General features: G+C 34.0%; 1 protein-coding gene across 2 annotated transcripts in view; it reads right to left on the bottom strand.

Annotated features, from left to right (window-relative positions):
- The window catches only part of NBEA (neurobeachin), a 457,382-nt gene that overhangs the window by 273,076 nt on the left and 165,685 nt on the right, over positions 1 to 18,621 (bottom strand). For both annotated transcript variants that reach the window (XM_054003372.1, XM_054003379.1), the window contains exon 31: positions 9,081 to 9,519. In XM_054003372.1, coding sequence (XP_053859347.1) covers positions 9,081 to 9,519 — 439 coding nt within the window. The remainder of the gene's footprint in view (positions 1 to 9,080; positions 9,520 to 18,621) is intronic.

Raw genomic sequence — 18,621 nt, 5'->3', positions numbered from 1 at the left:
AATGGCACGTGGATTATCAGGTCACCAAGACCACAGGCAAACATGTAGCTTCACAAGATCACCTTGCAGACAAAAACTGTGAAGAGTGATGACTCAAAGAGCTTGGGAAGGACAGAGAGGCTGTTGGCAGGTCCACAAAGACAATTTTCCCCTCATGTAAAGCATGGCATTAGTATCTACTAAATTGGCAATACAATCACTGTGGAAGTATTTCATATTTTCCTACTATTTTTCTAAAGATTAATCTAAATTCAAGGTCTTCTTCCTCATATTTAAACAGTTCAGTGGTCTTTCAGAGTGTCCAAAAGATCAGCTAAGTTTCCATAGCAAAGACCACATATGTCAGCTTTATTTCCCAGATGTAATAGGATCAGTTTGATTTGGAAGGGACCCCTAATGAGTGTAGTTTAGAACTGAAATACAGCTTCTGTAGCAAGGAGGACAACCCTTCCCAAAACCCACAGATATAATGCTCTACACATAGCTGCCATTGTTTTGTATGTGTAAATCACCACATTAGGATAGGTCAGGTTCTATTAAATAACAAATTATCAAGAAATATCAACAGAAACCTCTCTACCATAAGAATAGGGAAAATCAGTGAGATGACATAATCCCAGACTGAAAGAAAATGCAGCTTTCTGACATGCCATACATGGTGACCTTGTCAAAATATCTCATTCCTATTGATAAAACAAACTACAGTGAGCGAATACAGAATGACAACTAGAGGAAGCAGACAGAAAAACTGTATGAACAACACAACAGAGTGGTCAAAAATGTGCTAAACAATAAGAGGTACAGCAGAACAAGAAAGGTGAAAGAGAATGACTGCCCTTCAAGTAAAGAAACTCTTCTTTTAATCAATCTAACCACTCCAATAGCACATGCAGTGAAAACAGTAAAAAAAAAAATCAGACTTATGAAAGAAGTATTATACTTGAGCATAATAAGATTTGAGGAATGAATTTACTGTGATACATACTTTGCATGTACCTGTCAGGCATTCAGTTTTTTCTTTCATGAAGGTACAGAAATCTACAGACTAGAAGAAAAGGTTATATACACTTCTGTAATTCATTTTAGGCCTTGCTTTGTAAAACATATTTCAGACTCCCTAAATGTTCCAAACTGGCCCACAGTTGTCTGAATCACATCATCATGGTCTCAAATGATTCCCTATGATTTAGACAGCAAAAAAATAGTAGCAATTTTCTGTAGCAACGGATTTTATTTCTGTGTTCGTTGTGTGGTTTTCAATTCTAAATATACCTGTGGGTCCTAATCACTGTTCCTTTACTCTGAGTGTCCTTTACCAGTTTTAAAACTGAGCCTGAAGTCATCATAATTCATATCATGCTTAAGATGAGTTTTGTTGATTCAACCCACATACTATTTATGCACTGCTCATTTATTAAATAACCTCAGCATATAGCTACTGGATTCTTCTGGGGTTTAGAAATTTGCATGAAACAACTAAATAGAAAATAATATCATTAATGCATTGAAATGCAGAAAAGAGAAAATGGAAATTAAAAAAAAACCCCATCATTTTCTCAAATTGACTTTACTTAAATATTTAGCTACACAGTGCTGGTGAGACACAAATTATGCAGCTCTATATTTTTTCTTTCTCTGCGAATTACATCCTGTATGTCTTCTCCATTTTAAAATTTAAAGGCTTTCCAACTTAATCACTGTGGTCAACATAAAGGTCAGAGATAAGCCTTCAATACTGGATGTCTTGAGCTACCTATCTGAGCAGCAGCAATTAAATTAGAATCACTTTACTCTCCTTTACTCTCCTGTGGGATATGTGAAACCTCTTAAGGCTGAATTAATATTCTTGCTCCTCCTCTCCTCCCCCACAGCAGCAGAAAGCATGAGGATTTTTCAAGTGTTCTTCAAAAGGCAGTACAGACTTCAGGCAAGTTCTTTATAAAATTGCTCTGTGTCAGACAGCAACTTCAGAGGTTTCAGAAGAAATCACATTAGAAAGTGGGTGGCAATTTGTCTGCTGTATTACACGCTACCTTGTTCCTACAGCTAGATTAACTTAATCTCTGAAAAGAAAGCTTAATATTTCTTCTCTAAAAGTTATTTATATTGGCCATATCTCGGTGCATATCTAGTGCCCTATGAAACATTCATATTGTTGTTTACCCCCTGTTCTTTCCAATTTCACCCCCAGACTCCGATCTGAGCCTGCAATGTTACTCTGTACTAACAACACATTCTGAATCCTACTTTAAACAACCTTCTATTAGGCTGACTGCATTAAGAGAAGATACATCTGATACCAAGGAGGAAAGGTTTAACTCAGAGTAAATAGCCATGGAGAAAAAAAAGGGGATTAAAAAACTGTGAGGTATACACACGAGTTGTAGAAGAGATATGGAAGGTTCACAAAAGGATGTAATTATAGGGAGTTATGCAAATTAAATATTAGCAGTGAATATCCATGTATTATGCATTCTTTCAATCATTTGATACCACACATGCACCAAAACCTCCAAATCTCAATGTACATGAAATGATTCTAATGTACGAAACAAAAATTGCTTGTTTCTAACTAGAAGAAAGCAAATCATCTCACATGTGGTTTTAGGACAAGGACATGATGATCCTTGATCCTCAGTCTTGGATCAAACAGAGGAGTAAGTATTTATTCATAAAGAAATCCCATCCTTTGCATCCAGGATAAGTTACCTGAAGCATCTAAAATGATCTAAAATACTGACAAGAAACAAGGAAAACATTAAAAGATATAAAAGCTAATTATTTGGAAAGATTAATGGTCTTGGCTAAACAGAGAAATGAGAAATACTGGAAGTTTAATAAGTTTGAGGAAAGTGAATAGAATCTAAGTGAATATGTTATGTGTTAAATGTCAGGAACATCATCAGATTTAGAAAAAAAATGCAAAGTGACAATCAATGTGGTATAAATAAATATATATAATAAATACATAGGTGAGGAACCTAATCCTGTATATATGCTGAAAAAAAAAAAGGCTAAAAAGCTACAATCAGTCCTGTAAAAGAAGGCAGATTGGGATAAACAGCAAGACAAATATGCAGTACAATTTTCATCTATATAGCAAGTGAATGATGTTAGAGAGTAGAAAGATGCTCATCAACTTCAGGCCAGATACAGTTCCATGAATATGAAAAGTCTCACATTACACAGGTGATAACAGGTGTTTTGAAAGAGCTACCTGTGTATAGATTGCTAAATGATAGATATGGGGAATATGATTACGGCTTGATGAAAATAAATTGAGGGTTAATATACCCAATTTTGGTTGACTTGAACCTATTCATAAATTTAAAATGATTTTTTTTTCTAAACAAACAGCTGAGGTGGCAATGAGCTTTCCCTTTGTCTTTTATTATACTTACTAAATGAGTGACTAAGGCACTCTTCTAGGAATACAGACAATGCAACTTCAGCCCTCTTCTCTAACAGTATCTGAAACCATACTTCATTCTCTGGAGTGTATTTTTTCTGCTACCTTAGAAAAATATATTCTAGAGAAGCTGTCTAGTAGTTTCTTTGGACCAGTCTCCACTGCACAAAGATAATGAAAATTACCTTGAGTCAACTGCAACCAGATGAGTCCTTTAATTCCCACACTACTGATTAGCTTTTTCATTCACACGTTCACATACTATTGTGACAGCCAAAGTAATGGGGAATGCAGTGCCTAAGAACAGAACAGACAACACCTGTACCTGGCCCTTCTTGATTCATGGGAAGGTTGCTCTATTTTTCTTCAATTATTTGTAATCAACTTTTAAAAGTAACTATTTTTGTGGGGAGAAGATTAAAAGGTATTTATTAACGACAAATTTTTAATAAGATTTCAGGAAAATAAAATCTATTTTTCAGCAATCATCATGTGGAGAATCTAATGACTCTAACAGAAATATGGCCTCCTAATTAAATGACTTAGTAGACCACTGCATACCAATGATGCCTGCATCCCAAAGGTGGGAAATCATACAACAGATAGACATTGAACCTCTCTATTTGAACCTTCAGTGCATCTTCTCTCACAGTTCTTGTCTTTTCCCATTCTATCAGCTAACTATAAAAGAAAAATAAAAAAATAAAACACACCCCATCGCTGTATTCTAGCAAAACAGAGATTCTCTGAGTAATTCTTCTAAATATAGCATACCTACATAAAATTAATCATATTTTTGAAGACCTCCTGTCTCTGTATTAATGGGAAGGACATGTATGAGACCTGACTGGATCTCACAAGTGTCCACTTTTTCTAGCACCTTTAAAATTGGCCCCAAGGTCCTTCTGTCAGGGAAAAAAAAAGAAAACAAACTGCAAAAATCAGAACTAAGTACTTTAAAGATATGTTCTCCAAAATATTCTTAAATATGTTCCTAAAGAATTCACTGAGTATGTAAACTAAGCAAACCCATAATCTTCCAATTTGTGAAATTATAATGGATTAAAAGGGAATCACATCTTTAATAGCAGAAAAAAACCCCTGCTCTTTTAATTTCTAGGAACTCAAGATTTTCAGCTTATGCAACCATTCTTCCAATTGAAATAATTCTAAGAACAGAAAATAAATGTAAATCACCTCAATTTGAAAAAATAATGAGACACAAAGCCACAAACACTCTCAATTTCAATAATAACATCCATCTAAGAAATTACTACTAGAAAAAAGTAGAGAGTGAAGTGTAAGCTTCAAAATGCAATACTGAGTAGAATCACAAACAAATTCAAAATCTATAATGATCTAGGTTGCATCTAGTGGGACCAATGCAAATTGACCAAAAAAAAAAAGAAACAAGAAATCCCCAAACCCTAAAAATCAATAAGAGGGACTGAATTTTGTCAGACAGAAGATGAGAAGGCAAAAAGGAATTATTGGTGAGTTATGCTCCATTAGTCGCAAATCTAGGAGAAATCACCCCTTGTGTTTGCTTCTAAAAATGTCAACCTGGATGCCATTTTCAAGAAATTCAGTCTGACATTAAAAGACATGTCATAACTTTGAGGATCCAGGCTCTTGTGTCCCAGAAATCTGTTTATATAGCTCATAATGTAATTACAGCTACCTTAAGACAGATGAGGCAGAAGGCAGCAATATATTGAAAACTAATTGAAAAATGCAGTTGTCCAGAAGCACTTGTGGGGAAGAGGTCTCTGAAAAGCTGCTCAAAGCTTCAGAGTTTGAAGTGAAATTTTTGATGTTGTCACTCTCAATCTATTGAAGAGCTGACAGACAATCAAACCCGTCTGGCTGCCTGGCAGCTCATTTTGCTGGCAGGTGGCAAACAATTAGACACACCAATTTGTGCCTCCTGATGACATTAAAGCATGAAACTAAGTTGTATGCAGGGCCTAGTGATTTGTGTGAAAGCATTTCAAAAATAATACTCTTTGCCGTGGCAACTCATTTCAGACTGCCACCTCCCATTACGGCTTTGAGTGGTGAAGACGGCAGACTTGAGTTACGTGCGGCGCAAGGCCGCTTCTGTTCAATCCGTCATCAGCGCCCCCCGAGACCTCAATCCCCTCCTTTCATCAATATCACCTCATCATTTACATTTGATAGCACTTGAACTGCTGCATACATTAGCTACTCACAGCTCTCATTTGATAAAACATGCTGGGTGCTTTTTCTGCTTTTATGTTTCATTTACGACTGCGCAAATTCCACGGGAGAATACGCGGTAGCCTGATACAAAATGACTCTTACAGACATATTAGAAATGTACAATTAAAATAACATGCAGAGCAAAACACATCATATTCAATGCTAAAATATAGTTCTCAAGTTCAATTCTATTTACAGGAGTTTACACGGTGTTTACCTTCATCCATGATCATAATAAAAGAAAATTACCTCAACTGTTCTTTTGCTAGGCAAATGCAAACAAACAAAAAACTACCCTCAAAAGGACTAAGAATATCACCAGATTAATGTAACAAATACATTTCTCTAACCTAGATTTGCTTATAAATATGGAACCACTGTGCTTATTTTATAAAACCTGAAACAAATAAAATCTGACAAAACAATATACTCCATTGCTCATGGTTCTCCCCAGGGACAATAAAGATGACCAATAGCCACATTTCTCAGTGAAGTACCAAAAGCTGCATAAACTACAGCAAGATAAGATCCTACAGAAATATAGTTTACAGGCATAGTTTTAGCTTAAAAAAATTATCTTATTTAACTGTTATTTTATATTAGTAAACACAATTTTGTTTACATGAGCAAATATGGAAAGACAATCCTGCTGTAATTTCTTTTCAGTTTTTCAATATTTATTGGGATACTACAGGAAATAAAATGTTCAGAAATCACTACTAGGTAAAATGCATGCTGCTTTGTCAATTAATACTTAAATTTGTTCAGTTATTATTTCAATATACTATTCAAAGTTTTTTCTCCCTAACCCTTGTTTCATCCCCCACAAAAAGTTATAGGGTCAGGATCTGAATCTGTTCCACCTTCATAATTTGGAAAAGTGATACCATCACCTATATTTGCCTCCAAAGATTGTTCACAGTGGTCAAGTAGGTACTCTGGCAATATGAACAATCTGCACACAGGAATACTTGCTTGAACAATGGGCATCATTCTATAATGCAGCCATGGAGTGGAACCAGTCAGTTGAGGTCTTAGTTGATGGGCTAAGACCACCTGTATTTTTATCAAGATGGCCACAGTTCAAAAACATTTGTTTAGTTGGATAAAAGAATGTAATATTTCCCAATCTGCTGGATTTGCCTCAACCTGTCGTTTTTCCCTTCACAGTTGTTGGTTATAATAAAATCCATCATCTACCTCACTCACCAAAACCAGAGAGCAGAATCATATATTTAAGGGAAAAAAAAAAAAAAAACAACACCAAAATGATGTTAAAGTGAATTATTTTGCCCAAACTTCACCCATTACCTCCTTTTTTTTTTTTTTTTTTTCTCTGAAGAAGTGAACAATTCCAAAGGCTGACATGTAGAACGTATGCAAACACAGATACAAAAAGATACAAACACAGCAGTGCACTTTTTACAGGAAATCATTAAATTTGGTCAGTAGGGTAACAGGTCAGGGAAAAAAACAAACCACTAAACTCACTAGCTGCTAAACTTATTATGTATGAATATCTATCAAAAATTATAAGCTCTAGACATGAGGCATCTCTTAAAGAATTCCATAATTCTATATTATCTACTACTACTAATGATGTTAAAAAGGTACAATCAGTCACATTGTTGCAAGAACAATTAAACGGACGTGCTCGAATTAAATAAAGGTTATGGCCAACCGACTGCAGGCCCTTGGAGTTTTTAGTGCTTTCTTATAGAGCTATAATTTAGAAATGCACAATAAAATTAATGTCTTCAATCACCTTGATGTCAAGTTCCCTCTAACAATGACAAAGACATCTCATGAGATGATATGCTCTTTTTTAGTTTAGATGTCTGGCATTGTGTGAATCAACTACAGCTCTCTGAATGAAATATTTTTCTTATTAACCCAGGTAGAAATGTAACCTTTTTGGTGTTTACAGTTTAGGTGTACATGTAGCATGTAGGTGTACATTTGTACATGTAGCATGATGTTTTATACTGCTTAATGTACAAGAATGCATTCTGGAATATGGTGGTTCCTCACAAAGGATAAGGAAATATTCTTAACTGTATAGGAAGAAAAAAATATTTTTCACTTCATAATGAAATCAATCTAAAATAAAAATATGCAGATTGATGAACTAAAAAAAATCATCTTAATGAAAAAGCTCTTAAATGAGCTTTCTCTAGAAAAGTCTTAAGACTTAAAGAACATATATATTTTATATGTGTATATATAAGGAATATAGTTGCTGCTTCTAAAGAATATTCCACTTTTCCTATTGTGTTAAAATTTTCTTTCTTACAACAGAAACTATCTGATAATTAATAGAATTATTTTAGAAAAGTAGCCTCAGTATTTATATATGGAGAGACAGAAAGACATCGGATTTTTTCTAAAATTCTGACATATCTTGCACTTTATGTTCTGTTGAAAACCCTGAATATTATTTAAGACTTCATGAAGATATTTATGATATTTTTGCAGGTTTTCTGTAAATATAGATTTTTTTTTTCCTCATAAATCACAATATAACTCTTTTCAGCCTTATTTTTTTTATTTCCTTCAATATTTTACTTGCCTGAACTTTACCTGTACCTGTCTGATAAACTAATATACTTTTAAGTTTTCAAGACATGCCTTAAACTGTCTTTAAGCCTTGATTCAATTTTTAACATTTAAAAAATATTTTTATGAAGAAACTGAAAGGATGTAAAATACAGCATCATCAACACTCGCATGACTTAGGTCTAAACTCACAATGGATGAGACAACACTTCTGGAAAGATCTGAGAATTCCAAAAGAGCACAATTGCTATGTTCGGGATGACTGAGAGGGACTGGACATTTAAAGACAAGTATATTCATTAGAAACTAGGAAGATACAGCCCAAGAAAAAAAACAACAAAGGACTCTTTGTGGAAATGTTTGTGAGTTTAGTTTTAAGCACTAATCTCTGAGCTTTAACAGCTTCTGCTGTTTAAAGACGTAAAAGGAAACTGGTTTCCACCATGACCAAGCAAACAATTTGCCATGGTCAAAGCATTTCAGTACCAGAAAACAGTTCAATGATGGATCCAATTAAGATTTAAGCCTTTGAAAGAATATTCTACTCAATTTCTGAACAATCTGTTCTATATCAGCAACTATTACCCCTCCTCCTTCTCACTAAAATAGCATCTTAATGGAAAAAAAGATTTTATTGCACATATATTTGTTTGCAACAGGCCTGTCTTCCAAGTACTTCATAGAGTTTTATTCACTGCTAACAGAGAAATACAAGGTGAATTACTTTTGTCTATGCTATGTGGTCTGTTGGTAATGCAGAAAGGGAGACATAGGGCAGTTGTTTTTAACACACTGTAATACCAACCAATCATAGCATAACCTTCTTGAAGAAATAAAAATCCTTCAAACTTCTGAATTACATCAATATAAAATAATGAATCCAACCATATACCTGTCAAATGAGTGAAACTGCATGGGAAGAATAGCCTGAGCTTCTCTCTTCAATGTAGGGTCTGGGTAAGGGATTGGATCTGGGCCACATTCTGCAATTTCAACAGGGGCTGCCACAAGACTTTTCAGTATTTCTTTGACATTGATTCCTTTACTTTGGCTGATACTGGATATTGATGATGCAGGTTTCAGAATTTCACTGGGGCTTTCTGTTAAACTCTCCTGAGATTTCTTCACTTCTGAAGACAAAGTAGACAACAGCTCACTCATAGCGTCAGGACCTGTGCTGGTCTCCAAGTCTGTCCCATTCAAAATATTGGGCATCTGTTCATCTCCAATTCCAGAATCTGTATGAGGAATAGAACTTTCCAGCTGAATATCTTCAACTGGTGTTGGTGTTTCTTTATCTTTGATATTTTCTGGAAATACAGTTGGTGTCTCTGCAGTGAAATAGAGATTATAAACAAAATTTAGTTTGATATTTTCCCATAAAATATGATCGTAAGGTTTTATATGACAGAAATGTGTTAGAAAGGTCACAAATAATGGTATTTTAAACCTTAAAAACTCATTCTACATACAAAACAGTTTACCTTTAACATCTCTTTGGCATATAGACAGACTTGGAAGAGGGAGCCCAAAATCACATTATACAAACTCAGTGACATTTAGAAACTACAATCCACTACTCACATGGTAATTAAACAGCAAAATACTGCCAGGAAAAACAACACTAAGAATTATAACCTATCAACTGCAGAACTGTATGATCCTTGAGTCTACTAGAAGGGAAAATTGCAATCACTTATGCTTTTGGATTACTGTAAAATTTACTTTTGTATTGTTGTCATCAAATATTAAGTTTACATTCAAAAGAAAACTACTAGACCATTTGTTTGCTTTGTGTTTTGTTTAAAATGTGTATTATACATATTTCTACAACATATTTCACTGAATACAGATTAATTTATACATGAAGGAAAAAAACAGGTGTTATTATTAATTATTAGATACGTCTTCTTTTTCCACAAAAGGTAAAATTCTGTAATTCAGGAAAAATTAATGAACAAAATAAATACAGCTTCATAGAGACAGGCAAGTGAAATCTGTTGAGTTTGGAACATTTCCAGATTGAGAAGGATTCTGCAGAATCTTGTAACTGAGAAGACCATACCTCTATTAATTACTTCAGTGAAACAGACACAAAATCTCTATTAAATATCAATAATTTGCTATAGTTCGACAAAAGTCAGCTACAGTTGTGAGTAACTTATATATTCATAATTTTGGTTAGAGAGAAACAAACTGGGGCTTATTTTTATTGACAAAATGCTTTCCTAGTTTATTTTAAAACTACATTATTTTCATTAGATTACTTGTCTTGATTATAAAATTCAGCTGTCCTATTTTGAAATAAGAACACTTTTTTAATGGCTCTGATATAGTGGTTTAGATATTATGGGAAATATTTTATAATGTATTTGAATGAAGCTCTGTTACCAAATAAACATGCTTCAGATATGTGACTTTAATAACAATCTCATAACTCTCTGTCGATTTTTCAGTACAGTCAGGTAAAAAATACCTATTTAGCATATGGGCATAAGTGTGGGTACATGCATCTGCACATTAAAAAAAATCTGTAAGAGATTATTTATGTGTTTGAACTAATGGTCATGTAAACCTCTGCATATGTACAAGTATTAAGAAAGAACAGAAGAGGCTTTTAAAAAGATGAAGCAGAATCACCCATTATAAAGGAGCATTGTTTTCTTCTTTTAACAGCCATAAACACTGAAGCCACTTCCTTCTTTTTCTCTTAAGTGCCTTAAATGCATCTTATCAAATAGATATGAGCTCTTCTTTGTGAAGCAGGAAGTAGAAACTGGATTTATGAGCTGCATCAAATGCATTTAGCATCTGCCAGGTCAGGAAGCAAAAAGATCCGTATCTACTTAGTACTGCCTATATTTGGCACAGAAAGACATCTGATCCACAGAATGATGCTAATGAATTTTCTGCTTGCCTCTTTAAACTCCATCCATACAAAGATAACACTTCTCAACTGAAGGGAAGATTAGTACTGGACAGTCAGTAAAGCAGGTTGTTGCCCATGAAATATATGGTGAATAAAATGGCATAAGGCTCCATTATTATGCAAATGAAAAGAGGGCACTGAAAAGAGACGATAGTCCACTACATGGTGAAGTTAGGTTACATCCAACTTCAATCTCCATTAAGGTCAACAATGCTGAACAGAAAACGTGATGGAAATACAGTTGTGGAAAGTCAACTACCTTGAGTAAACCAGAAGACACAACACATTTAAATCTGTTGTAATGAAATTACTTCCAAGCCAATTTTGAAAGAAATATCCATGATATTACTGGTCTAGTAGTAGGCATTTTTGCCAAACAAATGACTGGAGATAATAACACATTACTGGGGAAAACCATACAAGGTTTCTCTTTTTAAGAGATAGGAAAAAAATTATCTGGACAACTGCAAACCTTCAACAGAAAGCAAGATTTCAGGATTTATTTTGGAGTAAAGAACAGTAATGGAATGCAGTGAGATGAATTTTCAAAATGGCTTTCTTAAATGAGCCTTTTTAATACTTATTGTTCAGAGAAAGTAAGGGTCAATATTGTAAATTTAGTAAAGCTGGGGTTGTCACAACAGATTGCAATTTAGTCATGAGACCCTGGAAATAATTAGAGTGTGGGAAAAGAAACTGGCTAAGAAGGAGCCATCAGTTACTTTCAAAAGAAAAGAAAAGCTTATCACACTGAGAAAAACTACCATAGGAGCTATTTTGTTCAAATTTTGAATAAAGATTTCAGGTAAAAACATTGTGGTGAAATTTGCAGATGACAAAATTATGAGGTACAACTGATGGCCACAGAAGCAGGATTATAAGAAGGCATTATGGCAGAACTGCAAATTACATTTAATAGTGAAAAGCTTTGTATCTAGTAAAGATCACAGAGCTTCCTATTATAACTAGAATTCATCTTTGGTAAATGACTGAAGAGAAAGATTTGGATACATCAATTAGTGGGTAACTATTTAGTTACCAATACAATACTCTTACAAAAAAGGAAAATGTGCCTCCAAACTTTTTTGAATAAATAGTTCCTGCAACAGCTAAGTATTAACAGCATTAGAGAAGGCTTTGGAAGGATTCATTTATGGAATACTGTGTATACCTTTATATTTGATAAATGTGGAAGTGCCACTATGGAGATACCTAGCGATCCACTGTTGCTGAAAAGAGTTTGGCTGACATAGTCTGGCCAACTAATACTGAGAAGTTATACAACAGCTATCACAATTTGAAAAAAAAGGGATGGCAGGGTTGGCACAAGAAAAACAGTGCAAACTCTCCATGAATAAATTTTAGTTTGGAAAGTGACAGTCATCAATATATAATTAAGGTTATAGAGAAGCCTTCCAATCAGCATAGCAAGTTAAAAAATAGAACTAATCTTGAGATGCTATAAATAGGACTGTACTTAATTAATCAGCAGGTGACTTGCAAACCTTTGTTCCCAAATGAAAATAAAATGCTGGGAGGCCTGCGTCATTTGATGCTAAAAATGGAAGTAAAATCGTATTTGTGGACATAAAATTTCAGTATGACATATTATAAAGTACATAACACTAATTTAAAAGAATTTAGGGCAAAAATATCAAAGGAAGTCATTCTAAATTCAGGAAATTCTATGGACACTTGATTTATACAAAAATCAGATTTGTATCTTTTTTTTTTTTTTGCTGTGCCTCCAATACCTAATACAAATATCTACACTAAGTCAATTCAGCTCAGTCTGATTTATGACTGTGAATAACAATATCTAAAAACTACTAAGTAGAATGCATTAACTCTTATTTTAAAACATCAAACAAGCTAAATGAATAAGGCTTTAAAAGGTTCAATTTACATTTTGCACCTTAAGAAAAAATAAATTAAGAACTGATAAGACTTCTTAAATACCTTTCAGGTAAGAATCCTAACAAATTAGGATATGTGAAATCCACATAAATATGGGTGAAAAGATGTATTATAAGACCTTATTGATCAGCATTATTATTATTACTAGTATTATTTTATGTAAATTGTAAACTCCTTAGCATAGGTCACAAAGCCAAATCAGTTTTAGTTATAAAACTGGATATCTGTAAGTTCTGTTCCATATTCTTTTACATCATGTCCTAGCACTTCTGTTGCCTTCTGAATGCAGAAATAAATAATGATTCATAAAGTGATTTTGAAAAATCTCAAACCAGAAACATCTATTATTTTATAAAAATCCTAAACTCTTAAAGCAACCTAGCAGAATGGTAAACATGAACAGAAGCAAAGCCAAAACTGATTGCATTTGTCCAGATTCTAACACTGTGACAGTAAGACACTAAATTTTCAGCAAACCTCATCAGTTTTCTACAGCACAAGGCCATGTCAGTAGACAAAGCAGAATCATTACTAGATCTAGTGATCTTAACCCTGTCAGAAACAGGCAGTTGGAAGCCAGATGCCTCCTTCTTACTGTTTTTCATTCTAACTAATGAGTTCATCTACTACATTATGGGAAAAATATGGGCCTAAGTTACCTAAATGACATATTGTATATCTGGTGACCTCATCCGTCACGCTCCTTCCCTAAAATATCTTGTTTGCTTGTGATTTATGAAGTGTATTGTAATTGTTTTAACCTACTGAGTTACCTAAATAGCTCTTGCACTGCTTCCATATGGCTAAAAAATACAAGCTGCACTCCCCCTGTTTATTAACTTAATAATGAGCCGTTTCATATGTAAGGCAAATACACACAATTTTGTCATTATAAACAACGATGATACCAATCACATTTTTAATATTTATTTACTTTAAAAAGATGGAGAGAATTAAGTGTATATTCCTGTGATCTTCTAGTCTTTTTCATATTGTTAAACCTCTCTCCTAGATAAAAATGTGCTGAAATTTTTCAAAAGTAAAATGAATGGAAATTATTTTTTAATTGCTTACAATATGGCTGAAAAAATATTGGGAAATAATACTATCCCAAATAATTGTCAAAATTCTGCTGTAAACAATAGAGAAACATTTGGCAGTGGAAGGGTTTGGGCAATCTTGATATAGAATTTGCCACCACTTTTGCATTAGCACTGAAAAATTTATAAGTTGTTTTCTGCCTAGCTATCTTAAAGCTCTGGTGATAACCTTAATAGTTGCCTTTTATAAACCCTTTGTAGTTTTCTACAGACTTCCAGAAACAGCACCCTACAAGCTGAAAATGCTTTTATTCCAAGAAGGCAGTGATATTGCAGAATCCTCCATAGGTGGAAGAGTCAACAAATCAATTCCTAAACTCTAGGCCATAAAGACAGAGTGGAAAAATTCTTCCCTGCAACATCAGTCAACTAATTTTCATGTGTATGAAGCAGTATGATTAAACTGAGATGAGAAACTAAATATGGAAACAGAATCAAAGAGTAATAAGGGTCTGATTTAAAAGTACATTGAGAGAAGTAAGCAAGAATGAACTTGCAATAGAAATGTCAATGGAGTTTGAGGCACAACAGTGAGAAGAGATCCCCTAAAAGAAGCATTAAGATTCCAAGCTGCTCTCTATCTGCTACTCAGGACCTTCTCTTCTGTTGGCATTTCTATTTCTCTGTGAAAGTTATAAGCGTTTTTATCAGAGTAAAAATTCCCTTTATAGTTATTCTGATCATGGCCCAACCATGTAGAATCTACTCATTTTGGCAGCTTATTAATCTTCATGTAACTATGCATTAATAGGCAAATTTGGTCATGTCCCACTAACAGTCTTCATGGGTTTCTGTTATTTCTGAGGCAAAGTAACATGAACAACACTGAGAACAGAACTCATTTGCTGTTTTAAAATATTTTTAAACAAGTTTCTTTGTAAATTTTATTATTAAAATGTGAAGGAAAAGAGCCTGGCTTAGGGTTACAATTTTCCATTCTTTCCCTATCTACAAAAACATTTGATAAATGCAGCCTGCATTTAGCCTGCTTCTGTAATTTAGCCAACATATTTATCCAGGTTTCTGAAATTCCTGCCAGACCAAACATTGTCCCTTTCCTTCCACAAGGACAGCAATGCAGCAGTGCAGATTCAGCTGTCTAACAGCATGCTGCTACGTGTGCACACAAAGAGGTGGAAGTAGAGCACATGCCACGGCAGCCTCTGGCTGGCAAGAGGAAAAGCCACAAGTAGGATACCTCAGGGCTCGGTATGTGTGGCTGAGGGCAGAAGGAGCACAGCTGAAAATGAGGAGACTGAGGAAAGTCAGATAGGAAATACTCTGGGGTAGGTTGGCAATTAGAAGAGCACAGATCTTGGTACAGGAGATTTAAGACAGAATTTTCCTTTTAGCCAGAGTGGATTTGTGAGGAGAAGGGATGTAGCTATCAACCCAGAAAAGCAGAGGGGCACTGAAATGGGACAGGAGTAGAGCAGGAGAGACTTAGGGTGGGAAAATCAAGATTGGGAAGTGACTGAAGAGGACAGTTACCATCAGCCTCTGTTCACAGCTGGACATGTGCAAGTGCATGTCTTTTTTTGTTCACTGGAAATTTCTTCTATGTGCTCTAATTCCTCAAAAGTTTTACTTGATCTGCTTAGGCAACATCTTTAATCAATGCCTTAAATCAAAGGTCTTTACTAATCAAAGGTCTTTCACTCAGTGTTTGATGGATAAGACATCCATCTGATTGATTACCTGGCTGCCAAACAAAATGTCTTAAACCAAAGCATTACCAAGATATTAACTAAAAGATACTAAAAAGATACAATAAAAATAAGAGAATGAGAAGATGTATCAAAGAAATGTTAGCTTTAGAGTAAACCAGATATTTACATTATGAAACAAAACCCGAATGGAAATTAGGAACAATAGGGTAATATGTTTTTTTCCATAGGTGAATTTCCCTATTTTTTTTCAGTTTATATTTTTATTCATTTATTTTGAATTGTGTAACCCACAAAATTTTAAAAAATTACTTTAGAGGTACTTATGATAATATATGTATTTCTGATGTATACTGAGAAAGATGGTGTTTTTATAATTAGACATTTCTTACAAATGAAATTAAAAAAAAAAATCTTTCTCATAGGTTACAGCATCCAGCAACAAAAATTAACAGCTGGAGCACAGAGAATGTTCCATATAGACAAGGAAACATACTAAAACATTTTGGTTTAAGCACTACTTTTTAGAAAACCAAAACCTTTAAAATTTTTTTAAAACATCTGTAATTTGTACAAATAAATGAAAATAAAAAAATCCCTATTACAACTGTTTCATGCATACATAATGACTGATCAATTAATAATGAAATATATGTGCAAACATCTCCTATGATGCCTTAAGTATCTGGTAAAGGGCCATAAATAATAGATTAAGATGTATTCATTACTATCTCATGATCTTCAAATGAATGTCTTTTCAGATGTAGTTGGAATAAGAAGCATATGTCTCATCAGAAGAGCAGTATGATTATTTTGAGCAGCAGGCAGAAATGCAATTGAATAGGAATTTTATGATAATCATGATTATCACCCATACTCCTTATAGCCTTTTCTTTTCTAGGAAACATATATACAACTAGATTTTGAGAAGGATGGAGACGTGAGTTTTGTCAAGACTTCCTGAGGCAAAGAATATTTTCACAGGCAATGGGAATTCGTTCTTTAGTCCACTTTGTATACTTAGGATGTTATCCTTATGCAAAATAGTTCAAAAATAGTCTGGAAATTTCTATGCTACTACATTAGAAATACAAACAGTGTATTATAAACAGTTCCCAGAGTACTATATACCTAGGAGACCTGAAAAACTGGATACTTTACTTGTCCTCAAAGAGAAAGCTGTTTCTGCAACTTTTTAATATAATTCATTCTGTCAAGAAAAAGAAATCAATAGCTTCCAGTCCATCTGCATCACATATGTTTAAGAAATCCATTAATTTACAGTGCTTTGGGAAAAATACAGGCAGTGATAGCAAGGGAGTGGAAAAGTGAATCAATTTTTGATAGAAGTTTCTGATAACCTACATACTGATTTGCTTCACACAATATACTATAAGCTAAATTGCACTGTTGCCACGCTTTCATTTTTGAAACACTCCTGAATAATGCAAATGGTAACATCATTTTTCAACTGAAAATATATACTTGTTACTTGGTTAGTTTTAGTTGTGTTCTCAGTAATTAACAGGACACCAGCTGAAGTGTAAAAAAAAAAAAAAAAAGTAAGATAAGCAAGGACAGCTTCAATAGCAACCAGAAGTGGAAAAACTCATTTCAAGTGATCCTGACCACTATAGCTAAATCTACTTAAAATTGGTAGCTGTAATTTGAAAAGGATACTTGGTTTTGCATGGTAAGGTTTATTAGCTGTTATTAACAGAAGATACCATGCTCCTCTATCTCTCCTTTCATTCTGATGGAAAGGTATTTCTCTCTCAAAATATGTACTGATTGCCCTCTACCTTTTAAGAGAAAAGGCTGCTCTTAATTTTTGTGTTGCACATCTTCCAGACATAAGATAGATATGTTCATACCAATTTTGGGAAAATATCGTTATCTAAGCAAAAAAATCAACAGAGAACAAACCAACATTTTCTAAGCTGTTTCAATTGCTCCCATTTCAGAAATGAAAATTTTGGCATTTTATGCTAAGCTCACAAGGGTAGTTCTTGCTAACTAGTAAATGGATACTAATGATGTCTTGACTAACACAGTTGTACCTATGAACATATATTTAAAAAAATTATAGATGTGGATGGAGATATTACCAAGACACATAATGTCATTATCAGATTAAGTGCCTGACATCAAAGAATTTGATTCCAGCTTTTGTTGTAAAACAATGTTTGTGTCTGGAGTTTGGTTATGCCATGACAAAAGGAGTCAGAATTGATCTGACCAAGACAGAGGTCTACAGTGACAGCTATAGTGAATGAAGGAATATTGGCATTTCTAGTGACCAGTAGATCTCAAAGCAGGTCAGATTAACTGTACCCTAAATGTGACCTAACCTCTCTTCACCTATTTTTAAGGGAGATGAAGATGACTAGCACAAATATTGATTTACTACTAATATTTTCCAAAAAGTAGAACTGATGCATGATTGATGATTTTGAGACAAAACCCTGAAAATCCAGTACAGAGGTTTTGGACAGTAATTTTTAATGTTATTCTCATATTTAGTAATTCTCCCTATTTAATTAATTAATCAAATTTAAATTTAATTAATTCTTTGGTATTTTGAACAGGAAGAAGCAAGTCTGCAGCATTTATTTTTGTAGGACTGTGTTTTTCAGACAACCTTCAGATGCAGAGAAAAGGTCTGATCTGCCATTTCCCTTGAGACTCTGGTAATTAATTACTTCAAAGTGTAATGCTATATATGAACTAATTGAAGAGAGAGAACTTTCTCTTAATTTTGCAAGATCTGCTTTGTCTGATTACGCACTGACTAATTTAGAAGTACTGAAGACCCTTTAA

This window comes from Vidua macroura, chromosome 2 (assembly GCF_024509145.1).
Source record: "Vidua macroura isolate BioBank_ID:100142 chromosome 2, ASM2450914v1, whole genome shotgun sequence".
Classification (NCBI taxonomy): domain Eukaryota; kingdom Metazoa; phylum Chordata; class Aves; order Passeriformes; family Viduidae; genus Vidua; species Vidua macroura.
This window is presented reverse-complemented; position numbering and strand designations above follow the sequence as displayed.